This window comes from Condylura cristata, unplaced genomic scaffold, assembly GCF_000260355.1.
Source record: "Condylura cristata isolate star-nosed mole 26May11 unplaced genomic scaffold, ConCri1.0 scaffold00026, whole genome shotgun sequence".
NCBI lineage: Eukaryota > Metazoa > Chordata > Mammalia > Eulipotyphla > Talpidae > Condylura > Condylura cristata.
This window is the reverse complement of record NW_004567127.1, coordinates 4,174,844-4,193,703: the sequence shown is the minus strand read 5'-3', so window position 1 is coordinate 4,193,703 and position 18,860 is coordinate 4,174,844. Positions and strand designations below refer to the sequence as shown.

The window sequence follows — 18,860 nt, the reverse complement described above, 5'->3', positions numbered from 1 at the left end:
GTTCCACGCTCACTATGGCTGCGGTGGAACCAACTTACAGCCCCGAAAACAACCCAGGGCTTGGGGTCTGGGAATCCGGCTACCTCCGGGCTAAGGCTCCACAGAAACTGATTTGACTCCCTCAGGCTTTGGTTCTTCCATCCACAACCACACTGACGCTGCAAAGATGTGTAGATGAAAGGATATAATTTTGGAGGGGGCGGGGCCGGGTGCAAACTGGAAACTGTAAATCCCGATTTCTATCAGGTGAGGGAAGAGGGCAATGAGCCAGGGTGCAGTTCAGCTCGTGGCCAGAGGGTGGCAGCAGCAGGCAAGGCCTCTGCCTGGCGCTTGCAGAAATGCAGGGAGCCGGGGAAGCCGCCAAGAGCTGATCTGTCGTTTCTGCCCAGCTCTCTTGGCCCCTAAGAGAATGCCTTCTCCCACAGGGATCGGGCCGGGCCGTGACCCAACGAAACCCTGGAGGACTTCCCCTTGCGTTTTTCTTGGCCACTCTTTCCATTTGGGGCCTGAACTTTCTGGAGTAGTTTCCCCCGTGACTCATCTAGCCCTTACCACAGCCTTTCAGATGAAGTTGAGCCAGCAAAATGATTGCCTCTCCCCTTAGTTTTTAAAAAGATTTATTTGTCTATGCACACAAAACTGGGGCACAGGCCAGAGGTGTGGGGGTGAGACGATTCACCAGTGACAGAGCGGGGAGCAGAACAGGTGGATTGACAGAAGCACACGTCCGTCGGAGGGGAGCAGCAGGGAGACAGGAGAGGCCTGCTGCGCCCTGTGGGTCACTCCCTGGTGGGGATCAACTCGTGCTGAAGCGGATGAGGCTGGCCTCCTTGTGCTGCTCTTTAACCCGCTGAGCCATGGGCAGGGCCCGTTCCCTCCAGCCCCCACCACCACACCACTATCTTAGATATGAGCAAATGGCCTCCCAGTGGGACTTGAGGATCCCGTGGCAGGGTTAGAGGTCACCTTCCAGCTGGACTCCCTCCCACCACCCCTTTCACGTCTCTGTCCCGCTGTTCAGAGAACCATGAGGAGAGAGGTCTGCTGTTTATTGCAGGGCTGAGTGAGCTTCCAGCCCCCAGCCCCGTGCAGCTCCCAGCCAGGCCCACCGGCCTCATTGCCCACCGGCCCATGCCCAGGGCCTGGCTCTGGTTCCCCTGCTCCAGCCCAGGGTGCCACATCAAACACAGCTGGGTTCTCAGGGCTCTTTAATGTGGGGGGTGGCGGGTGGGAGGGCGGGGTGGGGCGGGGAACAGGACTTCAGAATTTTCCTCATCAGGAAATTGGCCCTAAAACAAGAGCTCTTTTTTTTTTAATTATTTATATATATTTTACATCATTGTTCATTTTTAAACAATATTTATCCCCCCCAGGTGTAAACACCATGGAATTTCCACATCACCACAGTCTCCTCTGCTTTTCCCACCCTCCTTCTCACCCCTCTCTCTCCCCCTCCCTGAAGAATGTCTCTGATTTATAATTGTCTGTTGTGTTGTGTTTTGTATTACTACTATTTTCCCCATGTCTTATTTGACTCCCTCTATTCCTCCTATAAGTGAAACCATCTGATATTTTTCTTTTTCCTTCTGACTTATTTCACTGAGCATGATCCTTTCTAGCTCCATCCATGTTGCTGTGAATGGCATGAGTTTATCTTTTTTGATTGCTGAGTAATATTCCCTTGTGTATATAGACCAGAGCTTCTTGATCCAATCTTCTGTTTTGGGGCATTTGGGTTGTTTCCAAGTTTTATCTATTATAAATAGTGCTTCAATAAACATAGGAGTGCAGTATCCTTTTGAATTTAGTTTTTGAGTCCCTTGGGTAGATCTGTAGGAATGGAATTGCTAGGTCATATGGTAGCTCTATTTTTAGTAGCCTGCCAAAACTCCACACAGCTTTCCATAGTGGTTGGACCAGTTTGCACGTCAGCCAGCAATGTAGGAGAGTTCCTTTTCACCACATCCTCACAGGCATTTGTTGTTGCTAGTTTTTTTTTTTTTTTTTAATGCAACATTCTTAAGTGTAAGGTGCTATCTCATTGTGGTTTTGATTTGCATTTCCCTGATTATAAGGGGTGTTGAACATTTTTTCATATGCCTGTTGGCCATTTGCATTTCCTCCTTGGAGAAGTGTCTTTTAAGTTCTTCTGCCCATTTTGAGACTGGATTGTTAAGTTTGTTTTTGTTGAGTCCTGTGAGTTCTTCGTCGATCTTTGTGATCAATCCCTGATCGGTTGTATGGAGTCAAGATTTTTCCCCCCAATCGGTAGGGTGTCTCTTAGTTTTGGTTAATGTCTCTTTTGCTGTACTAGTAACACTTTCTCTTTCTTCCTCCTGCTCTTACTCTCTCTTCCATTTCCCCTGTTTCCCAGGAGTGTCAGTTTGGACAGAAAGTGTCAGTGACGACAGATGGAAAGATCAAGAGACAACTCCTACAGGGCAGGGAGGAAGGTGCACCATGGGGGAGAAACTGAGTCATGGGGATTTTCCCCAAACCTCACAGACGCAAGCAGGGACAGATGGGGGGGGAACCGAGCTTTTCTGTAATAAAGAGGCCCACTTAGAATTAAAAAGAAATCAATTGAGCAGCAATACATGTCCAATTTAGAAATTGCAGATTAACAACCCACCAGGGGCAAAGGAAGAAGAGTCCTTAGCTCAGCTGGCAGAGACCTGGACCTCCGCAAGCTGACCCCCCACCCTTACTAAGAAGCAAAAATGCAGTTATATTACTTAGTGTGAGCTTTCCCCCTTTTTTCAGCTTATTCATGTCATGATTTGCTCCACCCATTTCCTCATGTGGACATTTAAGTTATTTCTAATTCTGACCAAGTCTCAGTAAATCCTGCTCTGTCTCCTTCGCTATAAGCTTGCTGTGGGCGGGTTAGATCAACATAGAATAATTTTTGATTTTTTTCCCTGAATCACAGTTGTACATCAGACACTCCACCCGATTTGTCTTTTTGCTGGTGGGACATCAGCCTCACCGTCATCCCCATGTGCGTTTTCACTTTTAAAATGAAAGACAACAAATGCGTGGTATTAACATTTACGTCTTTGTTTATCGGTTACTTCTAAATCAACTCTGTTTCCACAGGCTTATTGTTTAATTGTGTTTCTTCCTTTGTGGGTTGCCTTTTTTATGACCTTGAGCCATTACATTTACAAAACAAATGTGACTTCAAGAATATAGATCTTTGGCACACCTCTTGCTAATAACTTGTCCTCTTCAGTGCTTCGTTTTATAGTGTTTTTGTGGCTTTTTACTTCCCGAAGTTTAAGATTTTACCTCAATCCATCCATGCCTTTCTTTTTCATGTTCCTGCTCTTGACACCATGCTCCTCACTCAAAATCGAATGAGACCTGATAGGAGCAGAATTAATGTCTCCAAAAGTAAAAAAGCAGAAAATTGATTTTTCTAGCTCCCTGAGAACTTAGGGAAAGCCACCGAGGTTGTGAGAAGGGAGGGGGACGCTCCCTGAAAAGCTCAAGCAGGTCTGTGGTGGCATCACTGCCACCTCTGGACATGACCTTGGGCAGCTGACCTTGGGCGGCTGGCCGGGGAGGCCACTCTCCCGCGAGGAAGTGAGCAACCAGTGGTCACTCCAGACTTGCCTCTACTGCTGAGAAAATGTGTCACGAGTGTTCTTCTTTATTCTTTTCATTGCAAAAACAAGTCCATTTCCAAAATTTCTAATGGCCCAGAATTCATCATGTGAAAAGTGAAAGATGCCTTTTAGTTTCCTGGAAATCTAAGTCCTCACAGGGTGTCCGGGCAACATGGGTTCTCAGGCCTTTCCCGTCACCCACTGAGCCACTGATAACTGGATAGTCTAGTATACCAGGCCCTCACTCGTAGGCCACCTCATTCTATTTTAATTGTTGGACAATAGGATGTATTGCTATTTTCGTTGTTTGTCTTTTTTTATTACAAAAACTTCCAGAGCAAACATTCTTGAACAGAATTTTTAGACATTCATGCAAGTTTGTTAGACAGAGGGAAAACAAGTCAGGAGGCTCGCGTAGACACACTCGGGCAGAGAGAGCTCCCCCCCCCCCACCACCATCGGGTGGGCGTGTTAGAAAAGACGCCCAGGCAGGCAGCCTCTGGAGGGAAGCTGCTGCTGCACGTACTTTTTTTTTTTTTCTTTAAGATTTACTTACTTATGCACACAAGAGCTGGGGGACAAGCCAGAGGTGCGCGGGTGGGGGCAGGGTAAAAGGACTGACCAGAGACAGAGCGGGGAGCAGAACAGGTGAAGTGCTAAAATCCACTGCTGAGGGGAGCCGCGGGGAGCCAGGGAGGTCTGTGGTGCCCTGTGGGTCACTCCCTGGCCAGGGATGGAACTTGCACTGAGGTGTCTGCAGCCAGCTTCACAGGGCTGCACTTTAACCTGCTGCGCCACCAGGGAGGGCCCTACCACTGCAAATACTAATCTAGAACAGACGCCTCACATTAAAATTACCAGGCCAAAAATAGATGTATTTTGAAGTTGGGTGGAAATTGCCAAAGTCTGCCTGCGGTGAGGCCTGGATTAACGTCCCCTCCACTATAAGGAGGTGCTGATAGCCCCGCGTCTCGTCCGGAATATAAGTCTTTGTCTTTTCTCTAATTTTGCCAGCCGCTTGGTAAAAAGTGGCCTCTGCTGGCGGTGACAGCGACACAGAGTGTTCCCCGCTGACGCGCCTCTGGCGATGTTTCCACTTCAGGCAGGACCGAATTTTGAATGTTGGCTTTTTCCTGGGTTGGAGGTTTCGTGTGTGGCGATGCTTAAGCAGCAGCTCCGAACCCCAGCTCCAGCCTTCAGTGGGGTGACCACAGAGTCTATGTGGATTGTGGGGGCTTCTTCAACGGCACTCCCCACTTTGGTGGCCTCTGCTCATCCTGATAAAGCATCACGTGCTGGCCGAGATGGTGACATGAGATGGCTTCTCTATTTATTAGTATGCAACGAAGTTTTTCTTCCACATTTATGTCCTCTGCCCATTTCGAAAACGGAGTCTTTCTCCTTGCTTGATAGAAATACTTTACATCGCTTGGACTGTAATAATTTGCTCTGATGTCGCCATGTTGCGTCGACCTCTCTTTGCCGATGTTCACCTGGCTCCTTAGGCTGTCTTGTTTGAAAAAATGGCTTTGGGTCACCTGTCTTTTCTTTCTCAGCGCGCGAAAACATCCCCCGCATGGTTCTAACCCGAGTATGGGTTTTGTTAACATGTTAACATGGAAGAAATTAATCCAACTTTAGCTCCTTTATGTAGATGGTGTGAAATAGGGATTTGACCCATAATCCAGAAGTAACTGCGCTGCTCAGGCTTCCTTCTACCCGGCCGTCGAGGGCCACTGCTTTGACGTAACTTCATCAGCTGGGAAACGTTCTGAAAGGGCCATTCTTGAACTAAAGTCGGAACAGAAGATAAGCACAATCCTAGAGATTCCTCATCAGCCGGCCCTAAAGAATCCTGCAGCTGGACAGCTACTCGGGCGTCCGTCAGGGCGCCCCTCCCCCTGAGGCCGGGTGTCTTGTGCCCCCGGCTCCCGCGTTGCTCACGCCTGTCTCTCCTTTCCGTGACCCTCTCTTGCATTCGCCATCTTCCTGGTTTTAGAATCATTTGCTCTAGCTGCTTACTGTGATTTCGCCCTCCCCGCGCATGTTTGTTTTGGAACAAGTCTCTGTTCACCTGCCTGCGAGTTCCAGTAGAGGTGTGCACAGGATGCCAGTTTCCTGAGTTTCGGGGACTCAAGCATGTACAGCTGAGGCTCAATTTGTATTTGTCTTTTTACAACAAAAACAATTTAGAACATCAAAACACCTGTGGGCAGGAGCATGAGGGCTTCACAGGAAGGCGTTTCCCGTATTCGTAGCCATTGGATAAATACTGCACCCTGCTACCCGCGGGGACCGTTTACCTGCGTCTCCCGTGACCCTGTGAGGAGCCGTGCGCAGAGCGGGAGAGGCGGCTGCGTGTGGCCTTTGGTTCCTTCTTAGCTGAAGGGTGACCCTGAGAGACTTTGTTTGACCTCCCCTTTTCTTCAATGGGGATAAGACCCACCTGCTGTGATACTGACATGGGATCAGAAAAGACACTCAAACAGACCTGCGCAGAAAAGAGCCCATCAGCAGGTTTGTGTGCCTGTGTGTATGTGCAGGTGCCTGGATGTGTGTGCCCGTGTGCGCCTGGATGTGTGTGTCTCTGTGTTGCCTGTATGTCTGTGCACCTGTATGTCTCTGTGTGTGTGTCTGTATGTGTGTGTTTGTGTGCGCACATGTATGTCTGTGTGTCTCTGTGTGTGCCTGTATGTCTGTGTGCCTGTGTGTGTGTGTCTGTATGTGCACCTGTATGTCTGTGTGCCTGTGTGTGCCTGTATGTGTGTGCCTGTGTGCACCTGTATGTCTGTGTGCCTGTGTGTGTGTATGTGTGTGTCTGTATGTGCACCTGTATGTCTGTGTGCCTGTGTGTGCGCCTGCATGTGTGTGTGCGTGTTTTCTATGTGACTGTAAAAAAAAGAGAGGCACGTGGTTAAGCTCTCCGGGGGTGGATTCCACCCCTCTCAACTCAGTTCCTTTTGCCAGAAGAGCTCAGAATCACAAGGAAACTAACCCCAAAGATGAGTGTGTCCTATACAATCGTAGCCAGCTTCTTTCTGATGTGCTTCTCCCCCAAGGGTAAGTTGGGGTGCAGGCCTCACGGTCAGCTGCAGACACTTCTCGGGAGGCCCGAGGGAGCGGGAGGACCAAGGGCTCACAGCTCCCCTGGCAGTGCTGGCCGCTCGAGACCTGTCTTGCTGTTTCAGGGCCCGGGACTGAAGCTGTTTCAGGTGCCAAGACTGAGACCGTGTGGGGAGCTCTGGATCGTGACTTCTACCTGGGCAGCCCATCCACACGCTCTGATGTGGACATTCGCTGGTATAAAAATGGAACAAGGATACAATTCAAAGAAGGCTCCCAGACAGACGGGCCGTACATGGTGTTTAAAAATGCAACTCTGAAAATTAAAGGTTTGAAGAGAGACCATGGCGGTCTTTACTCAGTGGAAATATTTGGCACAGATGGCGTACAAATTCGTGAAAATATCTATGAAGTGAAGGTTGAAGGTGAGTCTTTGTTCCCTAAGTTTCTCCCTGGCAAACGGGGTGCCATCTAGCAAGTTGGGGGATAGTATTTATGGAATGTCCCTGGCCCTGATTTCTACCTAGGGGATCCCTAAGGGCAGTGAATGCTTCCCCCCTGCTTCACTGGAGACTCCTGTGACCCCATGGGAGAATCCCCCATGAGGAAACACGAAGTACCTCAAGCCTGCCTGCCCAAACTCTCTTCACTGGCTAGAGGGCTGTGAGGTGGAGGCTGGATGAAGCGGCTTTTGTCAGAGGGAGAGGAGAGGATTCAAGGAGATGGTGATTCAAAGCGGGTAGCGAGGGGGTGAGGCAGGTGCGGGGCAGGGAAGGGAAGGCTGACTAGCGAATCAGGGCTCTCTGTCTAGGGAGGCCATTTCTAGTCAGGAAGCCTGAAAGGGGCTGCTGACAGAAAGTGCTGGAAACAGTGAATTTGGGTTGCACAGTCCTGTTTCTCCACGTCGGAGTGATGGGAGAGGACTTTGGCGAGTCAGAGTAGAGCACATCTGAGCTGTGCCTTTGTCTGGCGCTGCACGAGCCCCTGGAGCCAGGGGTGGACACTGAATGTGGAAGTGAGGCTCTGGCCAGGATGCTGCTGTGGGCAGTTCAGGAAGGAAGGTGCTTCATGGTGCTTCGCCCTGTTGCCTGGCTTGCAATGAGAAGAGGAAGTGTCTTGGAGAGGACCTTGGGACTCGGGGGGCAGGAGGGCTTGGGGGAGCACAGGTGCCCCAGCATAAGCCCCTGCTAGGGACTCAGCAAGCAAACAAACACTTCCGCGCCTCGCACAGGAAATGTCACCAGAGGCAGGTGCCTCAGACCCGGTGCCCTCTGCCTCCCGTCAGTACTTGGCTGGGGCGGCCTGCCCCACACCCAGATGGTAGCTCCGCTGCCAGTGACGCCCTCGTCCTGTGGCCCTGACTGGGGAGCACTTTCCAGAATGGGGTGGGGCTGAGGACAGGGGCTGAGGGGGCTGCTCTTTTGGGGGCTCTGGGGATCCTAGAGCTCACCCATCTGGGGGTCACCAGGGTCCCAGCTAGCTGCTGGGCATGTGGCTCACGCCATCTCACGGGACGTCCTGGCGGTCCAGAGAGGCCTTGGTTCTCCCTGGTGTCAGGAACCGAACCAACTGCCCAAAGGTCCCTCTCACCCGAGTGAAGACAACCAGGGCTGTTTTTGGCCTCTTTTTGTTTTTTTAGCAAAGAAGCCCCATTTTTTTCCCTCTCTAAATATCCTTCTTGAATTACAATTTAAGTGTATAATTCAGTGACTTTTAGTCATTCATGCGTTGTGCCACCAACACGAATCATTAGTTCTAGACCTCTGTCCCCGCGATACAGCCCGCACGCACGCTTTGGCCAGGGGCCAGCAATGTGGCCGTGGCATGGCAGTACCCCTCGGTGTGAGCGAGCGTGTGAGCGAGCGTGTCAACACCACACAGCATTTCATTTTAGTTTATTATAATAGTTTATTTTTCCATCTAGTTGCAATCCCCGTGGGCTTTCCCTCACCAGATCACCCTGTGCCATCACCATAGTCCCGTGCACTCCCCCCACCCCCGTTTTTGACCCCGTCCCCCACTTCACCCCCGTGAAATCTCTGGTAGATAGTTGCTCCCTGTTATTATTGTTCCCTCAGCTCCCCTGTTCCTTTATTCTCCTGCTATGAGTGAAACCATCCGTTATTTTTCCTTTTCTTTCTGGCTTATTTCACTAAGCATGATCCCTTCCAGCTCCATCCATGTTGCTGCAAAAGGCCTGTCACCCAGCATTTTAACTTCTGGTCACCCTTGCTGCCCTCATGGCCTCGGTCAGCTCTCCCTCTGCCTTGAGTCTGACTGTCACCGCGATGGTCTTTGGGGTCGGAGTGGAGACAGGGCTTCCACAGGAAAAACCACGCCGAGGGACACCGGCCAGTGTGCTCAATGCTAATGGCCTCTCCCCTTCTCCTTTTCTGGGAGCTTTCATCTCGTTCCCACAGCTCCTTACGTAAGGGAGCTGTGGCCTCTGCAGAGAAGGCAGGGGAAGGCCCCTTAAAGCAGGTGTCAGCAGGGCCCATCCCTCACCTACGGGAGGTGCCCCCACCTTCAAGCTGCTCCCAGAGAGGCTGAGGTGTGAGGTCAGGTGATGCCCTGCTGTTGGTGAAGCAACTAACTCCAGGAGGGGAGTGCAAAGCCCCAGCGGTCATTTCAGGGAAGCAAACTTCGTTTAAAGAGCTGGTGGAGATGTCTGTTTATTGATCATGAAAGAAGGCATTTTATAACAGGTCAGGAATGAAAAAGATGGACTCCAAAATCGTACAATCTGGTTGTATCTTCTAAAATATTTTTAAATGGGTATTTATTTATGCATATAAGAACCGGAGGTGCAGGCTGTGAGAGGATTCACCAGAGACAGTGGGGAGCAGAACAGGCAGGCTGATGAGGTACCCTGCTCAGGGGAGCAGGAGACGGACCCCTCAGGAGAGGTTTGCTGCGCCCTGTGGGTCAGCTCCGGGGCTGGGGACTAAACTGGTGCTGCAGCTGCTTCAAATGCTTCATATTGCTGCGCTTTAACCTGTTGCGCCACCAGGGAGGGCCCTTAAAATAGCATTTTAAAGAGAACACTGGGTGTCAATGTCCTATAAAGTATTAATAATTTTTCATTCTGGGGAGTGAAACTGCAAGATATTTTTAATCTAAAAGCATTTGTGTGTATTTTATCACTTTTACAGTGATGGGACATGAAGCGTTAGCAAAGAGGATATTTCCATTTTGAAAAGGTGCATAAATGTCTGGGCCCGACCCCCCAGGGGGGCCCTCAGTGACCCTGCGGGCTCGGGTGACGTCTGTCCACCCCGCTGCGTCTGGTCACACAGGCGTTCCAGCGCGTCTCCACTCGAGGACAGAAATCAAAGGACAGAAATTCATGGGGAGAGGTGTCGATGCCGGGGAGGCAGGGGGAGAAGCGGGGTGCCTCCGTCTAACAGATGGAGAAGGCGGAGGCTCTGGGGGAGCACGGGGCGACTAAGAGCGGGCAGGAGAGAGAAGGAGGTCGCCCAGCTGGGAAGAGGCAGCGCTAGGGTGGACCCGGCCTCGTTATCCCATGACACAGCCCTTGAGTTTAGTCACGTGAGGAAGGGGTGAGGGGCTTGTCACATGTGTCACCCTCACCCGGATTGGGAGTGCCTGACAACCTGCCCCTGTGGCCAGACAGGGCAGGGTTTCCTTTTTTTTTAACTGGAAAATTGTTTTCTTTTATTTTTGTGATATTTATGGTGTGACGTTCCATTATAAGGTTAAATAGGTTCTTGAATCACCATCTGGACAGACGGCACCGCATTCACTGTTGAGTGCCCAGCTCTATCCTTCACCATACGATTGGCCCCTTTTACCTGATGTACCTCCTCTTCTCCCTTTCCCTTCTGATAGCCATTAATTTGGTCTTCTAATGTGGATGTTTTATTTAGTTTATTTGTTTCTCTTATTTCTTTATGTGCCACCTATGAATGAAATCTTACAGTGCTTGTTTTTCTCCATTTGACTTATCTCACTAAACATAATACCCTCTAGGGCCATCCATGCTGTTGAAAATAACAGCATTTCACCCTTTTCAGGGCTCAGTAGTATTCCCAGTGTGTGTGTGTGTGTGTGTGTGTGTGTGTGTGTGTGTGTTATCTTTCTCTAATCATTACTGGTGGGCATTCAGGTCGGCCATTTGCTATATCATCCTCTGGCCAGTGAGGCTCAGTGAGACCCAGTGGCTTTGGGAGAGGAAGGGGCTGGTGCTCCCTCCTCTGGAGCTTAAGCAGCCCACCTGTTCCTCTTTCCCAGGGCCTGGCAGTGGGTGAGGGAGATGGGCTTTCTCTTATGACCAAGGTCCCAGGGCACACAGGGAATCAGGTAGTGATGCCTCCAAGGTAAGACCCTCGAAGCAGTGCACCCCAAGTCTGAGGCTGGTAGGTGCAGGTGGCAGCTGTCTCGTGTCTGCATGCCACTGAACTTGGACTTCAGAAAGGGGTTCTTCTCCTGACCTGCCCTGTATTGTGCGGCCCCTGGATCACCTGTTTAACAGTTCAGAGCTGTAAGCATTTCACCTACAAAATAGGAAGAAAAACATCAGCCTTTCTGTTAAGACCAAATGATGTTATGTCTATGAAAACATTTTAAGGTATAAAACATCCCATAACCATCTGATATACCTTTTTTACTGGTGTAATGCATTTGTGAACTTTATCAGAAGTAGATTTATTCTGAATGTGCTAAATAAATAAAATGAGAATGTTATTTTGAAAATAACTGGGGGTCTTTGGAATGGGGCCCTGGTGCTCCTCTCGTCTAAAAGGTATTCCTATTAAATCAGAAATCACGAATTTCATCTCCACTTTCTTTTCAGAGGCAGTCTCAAAACCTAACATCATCTGGGACTGTCAGAACAGAAGCTTGACCTGTACGCTAAGTAACAATTCTAAAGTGAATTTAACACTGTACAAGGACAGAAAGTATATTCAAAGCATCCTACCGAATATCACTTACCAGTGGCGTGAGAGCAAGAACATCTTCAACTGCACAGCAAGAAACAATGTCAGCGTGGAGTTCGATACCCTGAATACCGCTATCTGTTCAGGTACGTGGCCAGCACTGGGTGGTGACCTGGGCTCACCCAGGAACACAGCGTGCCGGGCCCACGGCAGAGGCCCACACCAGGGCCCAGGACCCAGGCAGGGAGCTTGGCTCAGGATGAGAATGGAAACCCCCTGTTCCTCCTGGACTCCTGCAAGAGAAGCTAGAGAAGCGGGCGTCTGTGCTCACTCACCTTGGGAATCTTCCCGCGAGCACAGAGTCAACCCAGGCAATTACAAATGGCCTGGGAGAAAGAATAGCCAGACCGAATAGGGGGTTGCTATCGAGGTTATCTCAGGCAGACGCCCATTTCCCGGAGAGGAAAACTGATGTGGCTGAGGCCCCTGGTGAGTCGGTGGCCACGGGGAAATGATGAAGGGAGCCACTGGGGTGGCCTTTCTGGAGGAGGGTGGCAAACATCTCTTGTCAAAGGCAAAGACAAAGAGTCATAGAAAGCTTGGGAGTGCAGGGCATGGGGAGAGGAAGATATTGGGGTCAGGGAGGACCCTCCCACACAGTGGGGGCTGTTCCCTTGCTTCAGAGGGGACAGGTAGCATCGATCTAGCACCAGGCAGTTTTGAGACCCCAAGGTGTAAGCTGGTCATGGCACCCATGTAATTTTCAAGAGCCACTGTCAAGCTTAGGTTCTGGGCTGACGCCAGGGGCCTGGACTTTAAGTTTGTCCAGATTTAGTAGTTTGACCTTGACAAGTTTTCTTCCTCTTTCTGGTCTTCAGACTCCTAACCCCCAGGAGTCTATTTGCCTGATATACTGTGATTTTATTTCCAGCCCCACTGAAGCCTAACTAAGCATGAACATTGCTGTTTGACCAGCAACTTGAGTTTGTGCAGAGACCAGTGTCTGGCCAGTGACCCCAGGAAGCATCCCTGGGCTGATGTGAAGTCATAAGTGAGGATTTTGTAGTACCACTTTGAATTAGTTATCAGGGACTGCATAACAAATTACCCCATACTGAGTGGTTTAAAACCACAAGGACTTCTTGCTGTCTCAGAGTTTCTGTGAACTGTGACTCTGGGGTGACTTCGTGGTTCTGGCTCCGTGTCTTTCATGAAATTGCAGCCAGAACTGGGCGGGGCTGTAGCCTTGCTGACCACATCCAGGCTCCATGGGGCGGGGGCACAGCTAAGCCCACTGAGAGACATTGGGCTCCCTCACAACATGGCAGCTGGCTTCCCCAGAGACATCCCAAGGAGAGCAAACTAAATGTCCAGGTAGCGTCCATGTAAGTGGACAGTAAATGTCCATGGTGAGTAAGCCGTGGTCTGCTGGTGACTTACTCACAGGGGTGTTATGCCATCGCTTCTGCTGTTCCTACTCGCTAGAAGCAGCTCTGTAAATCCGACCAGGAGGATGACACCAGGAGGGGCTTCCGGGGGCCACGGCCGCTGGAGGCCATGGTCGGGTCCACTCGCCATACACCGAGGCCTCGGGTTGCCCCTTCTGGCCTCCCACGTGCCCCCCACCAGGGCGCAGAGAATGAAGCTGCCTCTCCTGGACTTCATGGCCTCTCTTTCCCGTTGGGGAAGGCCCCTAGTGAATGAGTTGCCGCACTGAGCAGATAAAAAGGCAGCACAAATATGTTCTAGATGTGGCAGGGAGAATGCGTAGACTAGACCCAATCTGGGCATTCTGTATTGTACCTGGCAACCTGCTCTTCCTCTAGCCCGCCAGCACACCACGGGCATGGAGGGAGTCAGAGGCCTTCGGAGAAGGAGTTGCGAAGAGTACAACATTGTGTTATTTTTTGGGTGCAGGACAGGAGCCTCCAAGAGCCACCAGAGGCAGGAACTCTCCTGTGGTTAGGGGGACGAGGGTGCCCAAGGAGGGTTCTGTTAAAGGCAGAGGGAAGCCATGATGAGACCCACCTTCTGGCTCAGAGCCAGAAGGGGAGGAAGGAGCGGGTTGGACTCCAAACCTCTGAGAACCTCACCTCCAGGAGGCGAGCAGGAGGGAGCGTGGGTGGGACTGGACGCGAGGGCCACGGTCCCCAAGGGCAGCGCTGTCGAGAGCCAGGTGTCCCCCAGGGGAGCCCACCGGGTGCCCGGAGAGCCTCAGCCAACCTGGGGCAGACTGTTAGGCGTCCCTGGGCGCCTGGTGCGTCCTGACGAGTGGCCCTCTGAGCAGCCTGTAGAAGGGCGGCGGGGCGGCACCGTTGGCCAGATGCCCGGCCCTGTTCCAGGTGGGCCCGGCCGGCCCAGTCCCTCTCCGGCCTGGCGGCTCCCGGCGCACCTGAAGTAGTCTTCCAGAGCCCGGCCTGCGCTCGGAGCCAGCGGAGCCCGACAGGCCATGAATTTAGCTTGACTCAGTCTCCCAGCTGCTTAGCGTTCTGTCCGCCTTTCCGCGGGGAGTGGGACCACAGAGGAGCCAACCACTGCAGTGTGGGAATCCGCTCAGTGCAGTTTCTGCCTCTGGCCTGCTCCTGAGCCCGCTCCCAGGGGTCCCGGGCCACAGTTTCTTCCTAGGAGTGTTTGGCTGGAGAAGGGCATCCTAGTCCTCCTCCTCGAGAGCTCAGGCGCGCCCCCAGGCGCCAAGCCCCCTGACCCCTGCCCCACCTGCTGTCAACCAACAAGGGCAGACAGACAGACACACCGCCAGGATGCGGCGCCCAGGAAGGCCGGTGCTGAGCGCTCTCGGAAACCGAGACTCGCCTTTGAGTGTCATTTCACCTTTTACGAAGCCCCTTCACCCCACGATAGACTGACTTCAGCTGCCACCTGTGGCCTGTGGCTCATTATCTTCATTTGCAAACACACGAGCAGGCTCAGAGAGGTGGAGTAACTTGCCGCGGTCACACAGCTGCTGCCCAGGAAAGCCAGGATTAGAATCCGGGTCCCTTAGTCCTACAATGTCATGTCGTTGTAGGACAGTGACTGGGGGGCTGGGAGCTGACGGTCAGCTCGAGTCGTCCACTGAGGCTAAGTCACCCTGCCTGAGCTGCGGTCACAGGCAGCACACAGTCTGGAGGGCGCTGACTCTGAGGCCAGGAGGCTGGGCTGGACAAGGGAGATGTTTTCCTGAGTCGGGCTGGTTAAAAGGGTTAAAAAGAGTCCTGTTTGGAGGGAGCTGGACAGACAGAAACAGGGAGGCCGGGCTGCTGCAAGGAAATGCCCCAGGCAGACACCCGGGCCGGGCAACTTCCCCACCCCAGCCCTGCTGTAGAGCGTCTCCAGTCCTCTGAGACCTGAACTTCCGTGACAGTCTCCTCCACAGAGGCGGGGCAGGCCTTGCCCGTGAAGCAGCAGGATTCCTGGTTCCTTGCCCCAGGCCCCTCCACTGACCCCTTGCAGGAGCCTTTCAGCTCCGTAGAAACGCAGGAGGCAGGAGACCCAGCCAGCGCAGAACCACAGACGGGGCCCGCCCAGCTCACGCTGATTTCCTTCCAGGGAAAGGTCTGGATATTTATCTCATCGGCAGCATCTGCGGGGGAGGCACCCTCTTCTTGATCTTCGTGGTGCTGCTGATAGTTTACATCAGCAAAAGGAGAAAACGAAACAGTCAGAGAAATGGTAAGCCCCCTGGCATCCCAGCCCCGCACCGCCCAGGTGCCACGGCAGCCGGGGACCAAGTCCCCACGGGATGGACGAGGCTTGGTCCGGAAAGAGAGTCGTGGAGCCGAGTTTCTGAACGCTGAGGCGTAAGCCGTGGTGACGTTTGTTCCATTGTGTGGTTAGCTCGCTCTTTGAAAAAACAAATTTTTAGTGGTGCCACGGTGGGAGCTGTGAGAAGCTGAATCCAGGTCGCCTCCACCTGTGATGAGGAGGGCCAGCTGTGTGGACATAATCTGAATAAGCTGTGTGTCCCTGCGTGGGTAGAAAGTGGAGCCCAAACCCCATTTCTAGGGTCACACATTGTCCCCGACCTGAGCGGGTGGCCACAGTGCGTGGGGCCGAGCTCCAGGGAGCACAGGGGCCGTTTCAGGGCTCAGGGCTCACAGAGCACACGTGTTCTAGTCCCCCGCTCAGCTTCCTTTCCCAGCTCGCTGCTCACGGGGGCTGAGTGAGGGCTGGGAGTGTTTCTCCCTTGCATCAGGCCGGATGCTGACCCGCCAGAGGTGAGAGGCTCTGCGTGTCGGCCGGGCACCCAGCCAGTGTGTGCAGGGTCTGGGCTGGGGAGGGGACCCACTGCAGGGGTCCAGCAGGACTGTCCAGCCATCTGAGGACCCAGGGCCAGGTAGGTAGCCTCCTGGGGTCCAGGCTCACGGTCACACAGGGCTGGTGTGGACTCTGGCGTGGTCTGTCCTGAGAGCGAGCCCACCTCCGTGCCAGCCGCCCGGGCGCCCCAAGCAGGCCCCTGGTCTGCACCACCCGGCCACCTCTGGGCTTGCTTGCTTTCCACTGACATTTTTCCCTGGGCTGCTGGGTCCGTGCCCCACCCTCCCCAGCGCAGCTGCTTCCACTTCCCACTTCTGCACCGCCCACTCGCCGCCCTCCTGACAGAATGGCTCGCCAGGCCGGCAGGCAGATGGACTTCCTCGCCCTGTGTCCGCTCAGCCTGTTCTCGGTCCCCCTCTTTCTGCCAAAGCGCTTTGTCCGAGTGGTCGAAGACCCCTCTGGAAACCTGTGCTTTCACCCTGCTGAAGTGAATCTCACCTGCTGAAGTGACCCCCACCCTGCTGAAGTGACCCCCACCCTGCTGAAGTGACCCTCACCCTGCTGAAGTGACCCTGTGGCTAGTTCACCTTGACAAAGCAGTTGCTTGAACCAGATGCCAATCTCTGCTTTCTGTTCACCCCCTCATGCAACATTTGAGTGCCCCTACGAGCTTGCAGATGAGGAAAATGCAGTCCACTTTATCCCGCGGCCTGTGGTCATCGGCTAAACGAGGACGAGGGCCAGAGGAGCAAGAAGGCCCTCACCCTCATCTCTCCCGGCCTTGCGCCACCCCCAAGGGCTGGGCTCGAAGACAGATGAGGGAGATGGACACCAGGCCTGAGGCAAGTTGGGGGGTGGCTGAGGCGTGGGTGTGAGCAGGTGGGGGCAGCATCCTGCTGCAGCAGACGGACTGACCTCACCCAGCCCTGCTGCAGCGGACAGACTGACCTCACCCAGCCCTGCTGCAACGGGCTGACCTTACCCAGCCCTGCTGCAGCGGACGGACTGACCTCACTCACTTGCAGCCCCACACCAGGCCAGTCAGCCGGGTCTCAGCCCCTGGCCACATCCTACTTCTCTGCAGGGCTCACAGGGGCCCTGCGCCTTGCGGGGGGCCGGGGCGCTTACCTGGACTGACACTGTGATTTGCAGCCCTGGTTTGTGTTGCGCATTTGACTTTAGGCTCCTGAGTGTGTCTGAGCCTTGGTGATGGCACCTTCCCCTAGAGGACAGAGAGGACAGGTTTGCAGAGCAAATGAACAAAACCAGGTGGATGGTCCTGGCAGCAGGGGGCCTGCCCCTGCCTGCCACATAGGGGCGCACATAGGACTCCCCCCATCCCGAGGCTGGGATGGAGCCAGGGTCACAGTCCTCTGGAGTCTTCCAGGGCGTGACCTCAGGGGATGGGGCAGGGGGTGTTTCCTCTCTGTGGCCTCTTTTCCGGCTTCTGCGTGCAGTGCCTCTCCCTTGCCCAAGCCCTTAGCCTGACTGAGTCTGTACACACGCAGCTGTCTGAGGCCTGAATTTCTAGTAGTCAGACTTAGGAGCATCATTCTGAGTCACAGGCTGAGGGCAGCCGCTCCGCTCCCTCGGGGCTCATCTCCCGGGGCCCACTGGTCCCAGACCGGCCTCCCGGGGGTGAAGGGAGGGGGCTGGGGGGCTGGGAGGCTGCATTTTAGGCTCAGGAACTGCAGTCCGGAGCTGCAGCCCAAAGGAGGCCAGAGGGGCCGTGGACTCCGGCCTATAGCAGCGAGCCCTCAGCGGTTTCCTGTGACCTTCACACAAGAAGGACAAGGACTTCAGTGTGTGCCCAGCACCTGTCTCCACACTCCACAGCCACACGGAGCAGAAAATCCCCGGGGGTGGTGGGAGGAATTCGTTGCCTTCAAAACCTCTTCAAAAAAGAGGACTGGGCTGGCTTTTGCATTTCGGAGAAACAAGCACCTTTCTGAAGACGGAGCGGCCCGTCATCTGTAGCTAACCCTCCCGCTTCGTGTGGGCTGTGTGTCAGCAGGATGGGGTGGCGGAGGCTGCACCGAGAGCCTGGAGGAGGTGTCTCCAGGCTTCTGCAGCTACCCAGAGCCCACTCCTGGGGTGCTAGGCCGAGGGTGGTGGCAGGGTGGGGGGCTCCCATCCCGGGGGGGCCCAGCACAGGGCCCTCTGGCTGCCTGACTTCTCCGAAGCGCAGACTGTCCCTTGCTCGGGTGATCATCTCTGTCTCGCCCATTGGCTTGAAACCTTCAGAGAACAGCGGGGGCCTCTGGTGGCCTCTGCTTCTGCTCTGCTCACCCCGCAGGCCCCTCAGGGAGCCTGGCATGCGGGAAGTACCCCAGGAAGTAGTTGCATTGATCTTATCTTGCCGAATTGAACTCTCCAAAGTTTCTATTTTTGTAGATGAGAGGGAGGGAAGAGTGCCCGGAGGAACCACCAAGGAAGGAGGCCAGAAGCCCTACCAGTTTCCAGGCTCGGAGTCTCCACACCCAGCCCTGCTGCAGCCTCCTCCACCGCCCGCTCACCGCTCCCACTCGCCGGGCCTGCGGGCGCCGCCTCCCGGCCTCCGAGCCCAGCAGCAGCAGAGGAGGGCGCTGCCTCCCCAAGGGGCTCAGGTCCCCCAGCAGAAAGGCCCCCCCCTGCCCAGACCTCGAGTCTGCCCGAAGCCTCCCCAAGGAAATGCAGAAAACATGTGACTCTGCTCCTGATAAAGCTGTTCCTTTCCTGTAATTGAAGGTGACAGGAACTGTGCTCCCATGCAGGCACCGTGGGAGTCCCCACGCCAGGTGTGCGTACCTGCAAACTCATCAGGTCGCGTGCTCCTCGAGCACATTCGTCCTCTCGGGCCACCGCCACGTCTTCTAACTCAGCCCCGTGATCTAACATCTGGAGCACCTGCCTCTTGGTAAATCTCCCTTGAAGCAGAAAGGCACAGCAAGGCAACACCTTTCCCCAGGATGAGGGTGATGAGCCCGATCCTGGCCATCTGCTGCCGCTCACTTAGGCCAAGCGCACATGCAACGTCCGATGGCCGCCATGCCCG

At 53.8% G+C, this 18,860-nt stretch overlaps 1 protein-coding gene across 1 annotated transcript; it reads left to right on the top strand.

Annotated features, from left to right (window-relative positions):
- The first annotated feature begins 6,613 nt into the window (after positions 1 to 6,613).
- On the top strand, positions 6,614 to 18,513 carry CD2 (CD2 molecule). Its single transcript, XM_012730017.1, has 5 exons — positions 6,614 to 6,671; positions 6,800 to 7,099; positions 11,488 to 11,718; positions 15,119 to 15,241; positions 18,221 to 18,513. The coding sequence occupies exons 1-5, from the start codon at positions 6,614 to 6,616 to the stop codon at positions 18,511 to 18,513; spliced, it is 1,005 nt and encodes a 334-aa protein (XP_012585471.1).
- The last annotated feature ends 347 nt before the right edge of the window (positions 18,514 to 18,860 follow it).

Bases quoted from the DNA above. Each gene is read 5' to 3' on its own strand.
- CD2 (XM_012730017.1), top strand. From the start codon at position 6,614: ATGAGTGTGTCCTATACAATCGTAGCCAGCTTCTTTCTGATGTGCTTC. The intron at 7,100-11,487 runs GTGAGTCTTTGT...CTTTCTTTTCAG, and splicing joins CTATGAAGTGAAGGTTGAAG to AGGCAGTCTCAAAACCTAAC. The intron at 11,719-15,118 runs GTACGTGGCCAG...ATTTCCTTCCAG, and splicing joins GAATACCGCTATCTGTTCAG to GGAAAGGTCTGGATATTTAT.